General features: G+C 44.3%; 1 protein-coding gene across 1 annotated transcript; it reads left to right on the forward strand.

Annotated features, from left to right (window-relative positions):
• Positions 1–2,832: 2,832 nt before the first annotated feature.
• Positions 2,833–4,134, forward strand: LOC132350017 (apoptosis-associated speck-like protein containing a CARD). The gene is made up of 2 exons (XM_059898993.1): positions 2,833–3,131; positions 3,718–4,134. The coding sequence occupies exons 1-2, from the start codon at positions 2,854–2,856 to the stop codon at positions 4,034–4,036; spliced, it is 597 nt and encodes a 198-aa protein (XP_059754976.1). The 5' UTR covers positions 2,833–2,853; the 3' UTR covers positions 4,037–4,134.
• Positions 4,135–15,546: the final 11,412 nt, after the last annotated feature.

A 15,546-nucleotide genomic window follows, 5' to 3' on the forward strand; every position in this document is an offset into this window, starting at 1 on the left:
CTCTCTTAGCAAATTGCAATTATACAATACAGTATTATCAACTATAGTCACCATGTTTTACATTAGATTCTCAGAACTTATTCATCTTATAGCTGAAAGTTTGTACTTTTTTGCCAACCTCTCTCCATCTCCCTCACCCCTTAGCCATGGCAACCTAGAGATTACATTTAATCTATAGATGACTTTGGGCAGTAGGAGCATTTTAACAATAACTCTTCTGATCCATGAACATGGGATAGCTTTCCATTTATTTGTGTATTCAATTTCTTTCATTAATGTCTTGTTTTCAGTGAATAGATCTTTCACTTCTTTAAATTTACTCCTTAAGTATTTTATTATTTTTTATGCTTTTGTGAATGGGATTGTTTTTTGTCTCCTTGTTGAACCTATCGTTTTGTTCTTGTATTGTCTTCCTGATTTCATTAAATTGTTTATGTGTTCTCTTGAGCTCTCTGAGCATCTTTTGAATAATTATTTTGAATTCTTTGCCAGGCAATTAAATTATCTCCACTTGTTTGGGGTCAGTTACTGGAAGTTTGCTATGTTCCTTTGGTGGTGTCATGTTTCCCCAATTCTTTGTGACCCTGGTAGTCTTGTGTAGGTGTCTGCACAACTGAAAAAATAGTCAACTCTTCCAGACTTTATGGACTGACTCTGGTAATGAAAGACCTTCTGTGGGTGGGAGCATGCTGGAGTCTGTTGTGACTCTGTATCTCGTGGCGCAGACTGCCAAGTGCAGGGGCATGTGGCAGCTCTGGGTCCAGGGTGGGGGGTGGGGGCATGATGTCTCTCTGGGTCAGGCCACAGGGGTCCACAGCACTGACAACTGTGTGGTCCTTGGTGAGCATAGTGGGGTATCTGCAATGGCTACAAGGGCTATTGGGGTCCTTGTGGTGCCTCCAGGTCCAGAGGCTACATACAAGGGCAGGCAGCAGTGGCATGGAGGTGGTGGTGGTGTGTACATACTACCAACTGGTGCCTAAGTAATGGCAGAGGCTGGTTGCGGATACACACACAGTGGTAGGGGCCGGGGCCAGGGCCAGGAACAAGGGCCAGGGCCACGTGAGGGTACACAGGCAGCTTCAGAGGCCCTGGATGTTGGTGTACATTCTGTGCCTGCAGGATCTCACATCAGACATGCACAGCAATGGAGGCTTAATGGGGATCTAGCTGGCTGGGTGCAGGTGCACAGTTTGTGGGGACAGCTGCAGGTGAGCCTAGTGGTGCAGGCCAGTGACAGGAGATAAGGCCAGAGCTGAGCCCTCAGGCAGCTGTGGGGGCCCCAGCTGTTGGTGTGCAATTCCATGGCTGCAGGATATTGCCACAGGTATGCACACTGCCTTAGAGGCTGGTGATGGGAATCTACTATTATTGTATTGCTGTCTACTTCTCCCTTCAGTTCTTTAAATATTTGCTTTATATAGGTGCTCTGAGGTAGGGTACATAAATATTTATAAATGTTATATCTTCTTAGTTAATTGATCCCTTTATCATTATATACACTTTTTCTTTTTGAATTTTGTTTTATTTTTTTATACACCAGGTTCTTATTAGCTATCTATTTTATACTTATTAGTGTATATATGTCAATTCCAATCTCCCAATTCATCCCACCACCACCCCTCCCCTGCTTTCCCCCCTTGGTGTCCATACGTTTGTTCTCTACATCTGTGTCTCTATTTCTGCCTTGCAAACCGGTTCATCTGTACCATTTTTCTAGATTCCACATATACGCATTAATATACTTCCTCCCAGAGGAAGTAGCATTTAACTTAAGACCTAAAGTCTTGAGAGTTTGTCAGGCAAAGAGTGAGGGAAGAGAGCTCCAGGCTGAGGGAACAGCATGTGCAAAGGCTTGGAGAAGCAAAGGAGCCTGGCAGATTAGAGGAATGGAGAGGCCAGTGTGGTTGGAACTCAGAGGTGGAGTGGGGGGGGAGGGTGTGGTGCAAGACAAGGCTGGTGAGGTCCACAGGGGCAGACCAGCAGGGCCTTCCCAGCCATGTTAAGGGCAAGTTAACAATTCAGGGCACAGCTTGGCCTCCAACGCCATCCCACGCCACCTTTCATCTGCTCTTTTGGGTCAAGCCCCCTGACCCCAGAACTGCTCTCTACCCATGACTTTCCCTCCAGTCAAGAATTTTCTCAACCATTACAAGTGTCTCTTGTCATCGCTTCCCAAGAAATTCAATTCCTGGGGGACCAAATTCTGGCTCTCCCAGGAAGCATTTGGCAAGGTCCCAGGTACCATCAGGTAGCCCATGTTATCTTGGAATATTTACTAATTTGATGAGTGAGTGTTATTATCCCCATTTTATAGATAACGAAACTGAGGTTTGGAGAGATAAAGCACACACAGTTATCTCTACCCTCTTTTTGACACCTCATTTCTCCCCAGTATTCCCCAGAATTTGGGAAGCTACATGGTCTGGCTGTTAGGATTCTATGACTCTGATTCTATGACATGTCAGAGAGGATGCTAAGGTTTAGGGAAACATGGAGATTTCAGGGTTCTAAAACTCCACAGTTCTAAGCCTTAGCACTCCAGTAAACCAGGTTCCTGATGTGTGCTAGCTAGTCCAAGCCTGGAGAGGCAGGCACCACCCATGAGCCCTTTTCCACCCGGTCTCCTGGGTCCCACCTCGTAGACCAGCCAAAGGATGCGATCTGGGCACCCCCTGATGGCCAGGAGAGGATGGGAAGGAACGGGATAGTCGGGAGCCTTACACCCGAGGGCAATGTTCTGGGGCAGAGGCCGGAGTTGAGAGAAGGCGGGGAGTTCCAGGTCCCGCCGCAGAGCAGACTTCCTGCTTGGCAGACAGCCCGAGTGAGCTACAGTGGGGGACCCCGGGAGCCATGGGGTGCACGCGTGATGCCATCCTGGATGCACTGGAGAACCTGACTGCAGACGAGTTCAAGAAGTTCAAGATGAAGCTGCTTTCAGTGCCGCTGCGCGAAGGCTACGGACGCATCCCACGGGGGACGCTGCTGCCCATGGATGCTGTGGACCTCACCGACAAGCTCGTCAGCTACTATCTGGAGGCGTACGGTGCCAACCTCACGGCGCTCGTGCTTCGCGACGTGGGCATGCAGGAGGTGGCGGAGCAGCTGCAGGAGACCTTGGGCAAGGGGGAGCTCACCTCCTCCACACTCCGCGCAGAGGTCCAGACCAGTATGCCCTCATCTGCACCCTCCTCCCAACCCAAACGTTTGCCTCTCCCCGCGCTTTCGCTTCCTGTTCCTCCGACCCTTTAATAAAAGCTTCTCCTGCTGGGGAGGCTTGGTACTGACCTTGGCTCCCGGACCAAGAGATCCCTGATCCCAGAAAGACTTGGAGACACCACTTAACATTTTCTTACAGGCCATGGAACCGTGCCAACCGAGATCAAGGCCCCTCGCCAGACAGCAGCCAAGCCAAGTAAAACCTTCAACACCCAACCTCACCTACCTGGGCACCTCACCAGCCTCGCCCCACTGCACCCCTGCACAGCCTAAATCTGTTGTCCCAAAGCCAAGAGCACCCAGAGAGCGCAAAGCTAGGCCAACCCTCCCCACCCACCTACTCACACACCTCCAGGGCCCGAGCCTGGTTGGGAGGAGAAAGGGAGACAAAGTTAAACTCATCCCACTATATGTAGAGTCCCGGTGGCATGCCTGCCTTGAGCCCCACTCCTTAGGGTTGCATTCAGGGCAATTTCTAAAGAAAGCCTAGTGTTCAAGAGGGACAGGCTCCAGCACCCACCCTGGTCCCAGCTCATCCCCTCTCCTCCCTCCTGCCCCAGCACTGCACTTTGTGGACCAGCATCGGACGGCCCTCATTGCGCGGGTCACAGACGTGGATGGGGTGCTGGACGCCCTGTACGGGAAGGTCCTGACAGAGCAGCAGTACCAGGCAGTGCGGGCGGAGCGCACCAATCCTACCAAGATGAGGACACTCTTCAGCTTTGCTCCAGCCTGGAACCTGACCTGCAAGGATCTGCTCCTCCAGGCCCTGAGGGACACCCAGCCCTACCTGGTGGTCGACCTGAAGCAGAGCTGAGGCATCTTCCCCAGCAGCAGTCCCACAGACAACCCCTGGCTGTTCCAGCCATCTTACCTGGAGTCTCTGATTTTTTTTTTTATACACAATATATGAAAAACCAGCTTGTACTTGGTGTGTTTTCCTACTTCCAGCCTGGAAGCACATGCGGAGCTGAGCTACACATCCAAGCCCCACAGAGGCTCAGGTGAAGCTCTAGTCTCCGCCTGTTCCTGGGGCAGCAGGCTCCCCAGACACTTCATCCTACCTGCCTCAGTCACCATGGAATAGTCCCTCACCATTTCGTGGCTCCTTCAATGCCACCCCAGAGGGTCTGCCCTTGAGACCTGTGAATACAAGTTAGCCTTGTGGCCAAGGTCTAAAAATTAAAATAGAGGTATGTACAAAGGGCCTGGAACTGTGGGGGGCCAGACTTGACAGATGCATTTAGAAACAGACTCGTCTACCAAGCTTCTCAATCTCTCACTTTTTCATAGGAAAAAAATTGCAAAATGAGAGCAGTTTTCAGGGGAAGTGACAAGAGTATCATCTAAACAGGACAGAAGTGCACAAACCACCAAGTACTCCTAGGGGTCCTTCTGGCACTGACACCAGCAGGCGTCACTGCTCCCCTCTACGCCTTCCCACCCACTGCAAGAGGGGTTATAGGTTACAATTTGCCCAGGAAACATGCCAACCACAAAAGCAAAACTTTAGGAAATGAGTTCTAGTAGCTGTTCCTTCTCTTGATGGAATTGTGCCAACAAAAGAAAATACGGATATTTATTTCCAGAAAACAGCACTTAAGGAGCCTTTCCAGAGGCTGTTAGGGAACCAGGATCCTAGGGCCACATCCTGAGTACATTTTGCACCCAAATTCTTTCTGGCTTAGAAGGGGTGGATGCAAAGCAAGAGGCAGGCCCCAAGGAGGCCAGTTACCCTATCCTTAGAGTCAGATCATCAGACTCAGGGATCCAGGTATGAGGGTGCAAGGTGTACCATTCACAATGATACACCAGTGCAGAATGAACAAAGCTGTATGAAGGCTTCACTTGGAATACCCTCCCTAAACACAAGAATTAGCAAATGCAGTTTTTACTCCCTGCCTCCCTCCACACACACAAACAGTCTGTGTAACATTTCCCTATTCTGATGACCAGATCACCAGAGCAACAGGAGAAAACAAGTAATTTGCCGTAGGAGGAAGCTACCAAGAAGCTAAGCTAATGACCAGTGTCAAGGCTACACAGTCACATGGGACTGCTCCTAATGCCATTTAGGACTCCAGGAGGAAAGCTGAGCTTCCCCCAAATCGGGAACCGGCCCCAGTACTCAGGATCCCCTGGGCTTATCTTCTTTAGTCAGCCACCCCATAACATAAATGCTGATGCTCCCCATTTCACCCTCAGCCCTTTTCCACCAAGTCTTCTTAAATCTTATAAACCAGGCCTTATTCAATCCCTGAGATGTGTTTGTTCACTTATGTTCTGCAAGGACCTTACCATTTCCCAAACTGAAGTTGTCTTCCTTTTACTACCCCTGTATCTCGACATATGGCAACAGCAGCAGCCTAACCAGAAAACAAGAAATCCTAGCCTGTTCCATAAGGCCCAGATTTAGTCAGTCTTCCAGCTTATATCCAAACACCCTTTTCAACTTCACTGCCCCCATCTGGCTTATGCCTTCATGTCTTACCCACAACAGGCCTCCTGATCTCCCTGCTTCTGGTCAACCACCTTCAAGGGCCTGAGTGATCAAAACTGATGATGGAAATGGACTCCCTTCTAACACTAGGACACCTAAGCCCCTCTTCCAGCCTGATCCTGAATGATCCATCCAACCTCTCCTATCTTCCTTTTCACATACCCCCGGATCCCAACACTACTTACACCCCATGCCCTAACACACATTGGTCCCTTAACTCTGAACACCTTGAAACCCATCTGTCCTAGCATGCCCACAGGTGGCCTTCCTCTGGTCTCCAGTGGCACTTTCACCTACTGTCCCTGTGGGAGAGCAAACCATATTGTCATGTCTATTTTCACACAAGACTCTCCCATTAGAGTAAGCCCCATAAAAAGACATATTTTCAACCTCTGTACAGTGCCTTGCATGTGAAAAATAATAAACAGCAGTTACTGTGTATGTCTAGTGCCTGACAGAGGATTTTTTCAAAAACTTCACAGGAACCCAGTGCTTCTGAGATGGTGCCATAACTAATACTTCCCTGCACAGCAGATGCTCAAACAGAGCAGCTACAAAAACCAGGGCAGGCCTGAGGCAAAAGGTATGGTTCTAAGAAACAGCTCCCCTAAGTTGAAAGACTTCTTGGGGGCTTTATTTTTCCTTTTTATTGGAGGGGGAGGAAGGGCGAGGCTCAGAGTTCTACCAGCCACAGCATACTGGTTAAGGACACACTTCTGCAGCCAAAGGATAGATTCAAATCCCTGCTCTACCCCACTCACCAGTTATGAGACTTAAGGCCAGTTTGTACCTCAGCATCCCCATCTATAAAGTAGGGATAACAGGACATAGCTCCTCACCTAACAGCAACTGGCCCACAGTGAGCACACATTAGTGTCAACAGTGATCTCCAGGATGTTTTCGTTCCTAGCTGCTCAATGGCTTAGGCTCCTCAGTGGCCCTCAATCTGAAACAATCAACATTTTCTGCCCAAACCTCTAAGCATCACAAGACTGAAAAATGAACAAGCAGATCAATACCCAATGTTCACTGGGCCTGTGCTAATTAGAACAAAAACCCATATGCAAGACCCAGCCTTCTGTGAGTGACCTTTTTCTTAGCTCTCGGCTCAAACTGTCTACATAGAAAGTTTTATACAAAATCAGTTACCCCTTCACAGAGAAGGTGGGGGGAATGAGCAGAAAAGGAGTCTCTGCAGAACTTTAGAGCATGGCTCTAGAAGTGTGCTGCTGAAACAGCAGCATCAACGTCACCAGAGAGCTTGTGCCCCACCAAGACCTACACACGGAATTGGAACCCACCTGCTAGCCATACTGCCAAGTGATTCAGGTACGTATTCAACTTAGACACACAACGCTGCAGGGAGGATTTGGCTCTGCCACCTCAGTTAGACTGCGACAGGTTTGCATAAGCCTTCTTACATAGGGATTTGCCTTGCTTTTCACTCAGGGAAAGAGTACACAGGATGGGCCTGCTTCCCCTCAAATTCTGGGAAAAAATAAAATAAAACAAACAAAAAACAGCCGTCAGGCTAGATCTAACAGACAGGTTCTTACCGTGAGCAGGCTGCTGTGAGGCCCTAAGGATCCTGCAGAAACAGCTATAGGGAATCAGCGCAATTGTGCAACACTGCCACCCTGAGGTGCGTGTGCAAGATGCTACCTAGAAAGCCTGGCTCCTGCTCCCTTCAGTTTCTTCTTCCCATACCCACCCCACCCCACCCTCCTTGGCATTCTCTACCTGGAATTGCCTAAGTTTGGTTCCCTGCTACACACAAGGAACCCCCAATCTTCGACCCTGTAGGCCAAGCTCCCTTCCTGTCTCCAATCCCCACACTGGTGGCTCTCAATCGTCCTTCCTGTTAAAGGAGCCCTTCTTGCTAGCACTATAACCCCAAGGTTTAAGGCTAAGGCCACAATCCAAGAAGCTGAGAGAGCACAATCCATCCACAGAGCACTATTCCCAGACCCAAACTCCTGACATCCGTCTGTTCCTGCCTCAAGCATATTAGGAATTTTAGTATGGCTGCGCAGGTCCCGAGCCTGAGCCCCACGTCCGCCAAAGCCTCTGAGGGTCCCGCAGTCCCAATGGACCCGAGCACCAGCCCACCCGTCCAAGCCTCTGTGGTGGCCCATGGGCCGCCCCTGACAAAGCCTCCTCTGGCCGCATGGGTCCAGGCGGGCCAAGTCCCACCACCCTCCAAAGCCTCCTCTGACTGTCCCGGCCCCTGTGGACACACCTGTGGAAGCCTGCGCCCACCTGGCCTGCACGAGCATGTGTGCTCCAGGCCAGCTTCAGGAGCAGATGCTGGTGAAAGGAACACATGCAGAGGTGGGGCTGGCACAGCAGGTCCAGAGACCTACCTAGAGGTCTCGGAGGGCCTCCTGGGGAGGTGGGGATTGGATGTAGCTCACTGTAGGGGCAAGGACACTGATAGCAGAGGCACCAGGCAATTTTTCATTTTTTCAATTTTATTTTATTTTTTGCTGTTGTCCTCTTTCGTTTTGTCAGTTTCATTTTTATTTTTTTCTAATATATTTCTCATTTTTCTTACTTTATTTTTTATTCTGTTATTGTTCTGCTCTTTTTCATTTGTTGTTTGTTTTTGTTTTCTTGGTGGTGGTGGTTTGTTCTTTTGATATTTTTGTGTTGTTTTCTTTCGTTATTTTTTTGCTTTGTTTTTATCTTTTTTTTGTTTTGTCATTTTAGTGTTTGTCTTTTCTCTTGGCTTTTCTTTTCGTTTTTTTTTATTTTGTTTTATTGTTTGTTTTCTGTTTAGTTTTGTTTCTATTATTGGTTATGGTTTGGGGGCCCTCTTGTTTGTTTGGGTGTTTTGTTTTTTGCTATCCATGTTGTTTTGTTGTTGTTGGTTTGTTTTTTGTTTGCTTGGATTTGTTTTTGTTATTTGTCTCAGATTTTGTCTGTTTTCTTTTTTTTGTTTGTGTGTTTGTTTTTGTTTGGTTGGTTTTGTTTTTATTATTTGCCTTGGGCTTTGTCTATTTTAGGGTTTTTCTGTTTGTTTTTTGCCACGCCATGTTGCTTGCGGGGCCTTGGTTCCCAGGCCAGGGGTCAGGCCTAAGCCCCTGTGGTGGGAGCACCAAGTCTGAGCCACTGGACTACCAGAGAACTTCAGGCCCCAGGAAATATTAATTGGTGTGAGCTCTCCCAGAGGTCCTCATCTCGGCACCAAGATCCAGCTCCACCCAACTGCCTGCAAGCTCCAGTGCCGGACGCCTCGGATCAAACAACCAGCAAGACAGAAACACAGCCCCACCCATCAACAAAAACGAGACGACAGAGAAACGTGATACAGATGAAGGAGCAAGGTAAAAACCTATTAGACCAAATAAATGAAGAGGAAATAGGCAATCTACCTGAAAAAGAATTCAGAGTGATGATGGTAAAGATGATCCACAATCTCGGAAATAGAATGGAGGCACGGATTGAGAAAATATAAGAAATGTTTAACAAGGACATAGAACTAAAGAACAAACAAATGGGGATGAACAACACAATAACTGAAATGAAAAATACACTAGACGTAATCAATAGCAGAATAACTGAGGCAGAAGAATGAATAAGTGAGCTGGAGGATAGAATGGTGGAAATAACTGCCGAGGAACAGAATAAAGAAAAAAGAATGAAAAGAAATGAGGACTGTTTCAGAGACCTCTGGGAAACAGTTAATGCACCAACTTTCGAACTATAGGGGTTCCAGAAGAAAAATAGAAAGAGAAAGGGTCTGAGAAAATATTTAAAGAGATTATAGTCAAAAACGGCCCTAACATGGGAAAGGAAATAGCCACCCAAGTTCAGGAAGCACAGAGAGTCCCGTACAGGATAAACCCTAGGAGAAACACACCAAGATACATATTAATCAAACTAACAAAAATTAAAGTCAAAGAAAAAATATTAAAAGCAGCAAGGGAAAAGCAACAAATGACATACAAGGGAATCCCGATAAGGTTATCAGCTGATTTTTCGGCAGAAACTCTGCAGGCCAGAAGGGAGTGGCAGGATAGATTTAAAGTGTTGAAAGGGAAAAATCTACAACCAAGATTACTCTACCCGGGAAGGATCTCATTCAGATTCGATGAAGAAATCAAAAGCTTTACCAACAAGCAAAGTTAAGAGAATTCAGCACCACCAAGCCAGCTGTACAACAAATGCTAAAGGAACTTCTCCAGGCAGGAAATACAAGAGAAGAAAAAGACCTGCAAATACAAACCCAAAACAGTTAAGAAAATGGTAATAGGAACATATGTATCAATAATTCCCTTAAATGTAAATGGATTAAACAATCCAACCAAAGACACAGACTGGCTGAATGTATACAAAAACAAGACCCATATGTACGCTGTCTACAAGAGACCCACTTCAAACCTAGGGACACATACAAACTGAAAGTAAGGGAATGGAAAAAGATATCCCATGCAAATGGAAATCAAAAGAAAGCTGGAGTAGCAATACTCATATAGGACAATACAGACTTTAAAATAAAGACTATTACAAGAGACAAGGAAGGACACTACATAATGATCAAGGGATCAATCCAAGAAGAAGATATAAAAATTATAAATATATATGCACCCAACATAGGAACACCTCAATACATAAGACAAATGCTATAAAACAGCAATAAAACAGCTATAAAAGAGGAAATCGACAGTAACACAATAATAGTGGGGGACTTTAACACCTCACTTACTCCAATGGAAAGATCATCCAGACAGAAAATTAATAATGAAACACAAGCTTTAAATGACACAAGAGACCAGATGGACTTAATCAATATTTATAGGAAATTCCATCCAAAAATAACAGAATAGAATTTCTTCTCAAGTGCACACAGAACATTCTCCAGGATAGATCACATCTTGGGTCACAAATCAAGCTTCAGTAAATTTAAGAAAATTGAAATCGTATCAAGTGTCTTTTCCGACCACAACTCTATGAGACTAGAAATCAATTACAGGGAAGAAAACGTAAAAAACACAAACACATGGAGGCTAAACAATATGCTACTAAATAACCAAGAGATCAATCAAGAAATCAAAGAGGAAACCAAAAAATACCTAGAGACAAATGACAATGAAAACACGACAATCCAAAACCTATAGGATGCAGCAAAAGCAGTTCTAAGAGGAACGTTTATAGCAATGCCTCAAGAAAAAAGAAAAATCTCAAATAAACAATCTAACCTTACACCTAAAGGAACTAGAGAAAGAAGAACAAACAAAACCCAAAGTTAGTAGAAGGAAGGAAATCATAAAGATCAGAGCAGAAATAAATGAAATAGAAACAAAGAAAACAACAGCAAAGATCAATAAAACTAAAAGCTGGTTCTTTGAGAAGAAAAACAAAATTGATAAACCTTTAGCCACACTCATCAAGAAAGAGGGAGAGGACTCAAATCAACAAAATGAGAAATGAAAAAGGAGAAGTTACGACAGACACCGCAGAAATACAAAGCATCCTAAGACACTACTACAAGCAACTCTATGCCAATAAAATGGACAACCTGGAAGAAACGGACAAATTCTTAGAAAGGTATAACCTTCCAAGACTGAACAAGGAAGAAATAGAAAATATGAACAGACCAATCACAAGTAATAAAATTGAAACTGTGATTAAAAATCTTCCAACAAACGAAAGTCCAGGACCAGATGGCTTCACAGATGAAATCTATCATTTAGAGAAGAGCTAACAGCCATCCTTCTCAAACTCTTCTAAAAAACTGCAGAGGAAGGAACACTTCCAAACTCATTCTACAAGGCCACCATCACCCTGATACCAAAACCAGAGATACTACAAAATAAGAAAATGACAGACCAATATCACTGATGAAAATAGGTGCAAAAATCCTCATCAAAATACTAGCAAACAGAATCCAACAACACATTAAAAGGATCATACACCATGATCAAGTGGGATTTATCCCAGGGGTGCAAGGATTCTTCAATATATGTGAATCAATAAATGTGACACACCATATTAACAAATTGAATAATAAAAACCATATGATCATCTCATAGATGCAGAAAAAGCTTTTGACAAAATTCAACACCCATTTATGATAAAAACTCTCCAGAAAGTGGGCAGAGGGAACCTACCTCAACATAATAAAGGCCATATACGACAAACCCACAGTAAACACCACTCTCAATGGTGAAAAACTGAAAGCATTTCCTCTAAGATCAGGAACAAGACAAGGATGTCCACTCTCGCCACTATTATTCAACAGTTTTGGAAGTCCTAGTCATGGCAATCAGAGAAGAAAAAGAAATAAAAGGAGTACAAATTGGTAAAGAAGAAGTACAACTGTCACTTTTTGTAGATGACATGATACTATACATAGAGAATCCTAAAGATGTCACCAGAAAACTGCTAGAGCGAATGAATGAATTTAGTAAAGTTGCAGGATACAAAATTAATGAACAGAAATCCCTTGCAGTCTTATACACTAATGATGAAAAATCTGAAAGAGAATTTAAGGAAACACTCCCATTCACCATTGCAACAAAAAGAATAAAATACCTAGGAATAAACCTACCTAAGGAGGTAAAAGACCTGTACTCAGAAAACTATAAGACACTGATGAAAGAAATCAAAGATGACACAAACAGATGGAGAGATATACTATGTTCTTGGATTGCAATAATCAATATTGTGAAAATGACTATACTACCCAAAGCAATCTACAGATTCAATGCAATCCCTATCAAATTACCAATGGCATTTTTTACAGAACTAGAACAAAAAATCTTAAAATTTGTATGGAGACACAAAAGACCCTGAAGAGCAAAGGCAATCTTGAGGGAAAAAAATGGAGCTGGAGGAATCAGACTCCCTGACTTCAGACTATACTACAAAGCTACAGCAATCAAGACAATATGGTCCTGACAAAAAACAGAAATATAGATCAATGGAACAGGATAGAAAGCCCAGAAGTAAACCCACGCACCTACGGTCAACTAATCTATGACAAAGGAGGCAAGGATATACAATGGAGAAAAGACAGTCTCTTCAATAAGTGGTGCTGGGAAAACCGGACAGCTACATGTAAAAGAATGAAATTAGAACACTCCCTAACACCATACACAAAAATAAACTCAAAATGCATTAGAGATCTAAATGTAAGACCAGACACTATAAAACTCTTAGAGAAAAGCATAGGCAGAACACTCTTTGACATAAATCACAGCAAGATCTTTTTTGACCCACCTCCTAGAGTAATGGAAATAAAAACAAAAATAAACAAATGGGACCGAATGAAACTTAAAAACTCTTGCACAGCAAAGGAAACTATAAACAAGACGAAAAGACAAACCTCACAATGGGAGAAAATATTTGCAAATGAATCAACGGACAAAGGATTAATCTCCAAAATATATAAACAGCTCATGCAGCTCAATGTTAAAAACACAAACAACCCAATGTAAAAATGGGCAGAAGACCTAAATAGACATCTCTCCAAAGAAGACATACAGATGGCAAAGAGGCACACGAAAAGCTGCTCAACATCACTAATTATTAGAGAAATGAAAATCAAGACTACATGAGGTATCACCTCACACAGGTTAGAATGGGCATCATCAGAAAATCTATAAACAACAAATGCTGGGGAGGGTGTAGAGAAAAGGGAACCCTCTTGCACTGTTGATGGGAATGTAAATTGATCAGCCACTATGGAGAACAGTACAGAGGTTCCTTAAAAAACTAAAACTAGAATTACCATATGATCCAGCAATCCTACTACAGGGCATAACCCAGAGAAAACCATAATTCAAAAAGACACATGCACCCCAACGTTCACTGCAGCACTATTTACAATAACCAGGTCATGGAAGCAACCTAAATTCCCATCGACAGACGAATGGATAAAGAAGATGTGGTACATATATACAAGGGAATGTTACTCAGCCATAAAAAGGAACGAAATTGGGTGATTTATAGAGATGTGGATGGACCTAGAGACTGTCATACAGAGTGAAGTAAGTCAGAAAGAGAAAAACAAATATCATATATTAACACACATATGTGGAATCTAGACAAATGGTACAGATGAACCAGTTTGCAAGGCAGAAATAGAGACACAGATGTAGAGAACAAACGTATGGACACCAAGGGGGGAAAGTGGTGGGATTAAAAAATTTAAAAAAGTACTGGAGACAGAGATTTGTATGCCATGTTAATCAATTTGAACTTTATCCTGAAAAACATGGGAAATCATTGAAAAAGTTTAAGCAGGTGGGTGACTTGATCAGCAAAATGTTTCTCAAACTTCACTCATTATAACGCCTTCATGATTTTTGCCTTATCTTCATATCACCTGTAGTTAATTTACTTAATGTTGTTTAAACCAACCTTTTATTCTTTTACAAACGTATGTCAAGAGGAAACTCATTACCACCATCGCTTGCCATAATAAACATTCAAAATAAATATATAACTACTAAAGTAGAACAATGTTCATTTATGTACCAACTTTAAATCATCTCATGCACCACTATGTAACTCTACCACAGTTTTGTGCCAGATTCTTAAGGTCTGTTTGTTTGTTTTAATATATTTTGGCCGCACCACCTGTGGCTTGCGGGATCTCTGTTCCTGACCAAGGACTGAACCCATGACAGCGCCAAATCTTAACCACTAGGCCACCAGGGAACTCCTGCCGGATTCTTAATGACCGGGTCTTAGATGTCACCTGGAATCTCCTGTTAGAGAACCACTTCTAAGTGTGAAGAAATTCGGACACAGGCCGAGGGCATAAATTTTGTCTATGCTCTGTAACGCCTACAACCAGCCCTTACGAAATTTTAATGTGCATACGAATCACCTCGGGACCTTGTAAAACTCAGATTTTGATCCATTATGTAATCTGAAGATTCTGCATTTCTAACAAACCCCTAAATGACATTAATGTTGGTTTCCCAACCACGCAACGTTGCAAGGTACGAGATTATACGTCCCTGAAGGGGAGGGACCATGCCTTAATCTTTAGTATAGTGTCTGGCACAGGCAACTTATTAGCTAACACTCGTTGAAGACAGCACAGAATTTTCTTCCCACAAAAGCAGTCACGTGACTCTCCATACGCAGGCTTCAGATCAGAAGTCTCTCTCACATACACACCACTACTATTCAAAACATTTTAATTTTTCTAAGACAAAACTATATTTCAGTTTTTATTTTCTACGTAATCTCAGCCTAGAATATAAACTCCGTGAGACCAGAGACCTTAGTCGTAAGTATTTCCTAGGTTTCCGTCTCACTTATGTGTGTCCCCCGCCTGGTCTGGGAGTTAGAGCGGCGAATTCATTGGACAAAGGCTCTGTTCCTACGGAGCTAATGAGCTAGTGAGGACCTCACCAAGCAAGAGGCGATCACACCCGGCTTCAAAGCCTATGTCTCTGCAGAAGGGCAGATAGGGAGAAGTCTCCTAAAGCCGCCGGCCTCCACGGTGCAGGAAGTCTTCAAGTTCAGAAGGCTGGAGCCCACCGGCCGCGGGTGGAATCCGACGAACCGGGGCTCTTTCATTGGACAGCCCGGATCGGAAGAATCCAAAGTGGAGGGGGGGGGGGTTGCGATGGGCTGTCGCAGACGTAGTTAGAAGAGGATTACAGAGCGTATATCCGGGCCAGAAAGAGAACCCAAAGAGCGGTAACTTAAATTATCTTCTGAAAACTGCGTTACGAAATTATGCGTCTCCCTATCCTGCGTCTTGGAGGAGTTGGACTGTTCCAACCTCCTCCAAGGAGCAGTAGAGTGCGGTCGGTCGTATAGAGAGTACCCTCACGTAGGAGGCGTGGGAAAGAGTGTCGCGG

This window comes from Balaenoptera ricei, chromosome 15 (assembly GCF_028023285.1).
Source record: "Balaenoptera ricei isolate mBalRic1 chromosome 15, mBalRic1.hap2, whole genome shotgun sequence".
Taxonomy (NCBI): domain Eukaryota; kingdom Metazoa; phylum Chordata; class Mammalia; order Artiodactyla; family Balaenopteridae; genus Balaenoptera; species Balaenoptera ricei.

What these genes read in the sequence shown, in the direction of transcription:
- LOC132350017 (XM_059898993.1), top strand. Translation starts at nt 2,854, where the DNA reads ATGGGGTGCACGCGTGATGCCATCCTGGATGCACTGGAGAACCTGACT. An exon ending in GAGACCTTGGGCAAGGGGGA is followed by an intron (nt 3,132 to 3,717) that starts GCTCACCTCCTC and finishes CTAGTGTTCAAG; the next exon opens with AGGGACAGGCTCCAGCACCC.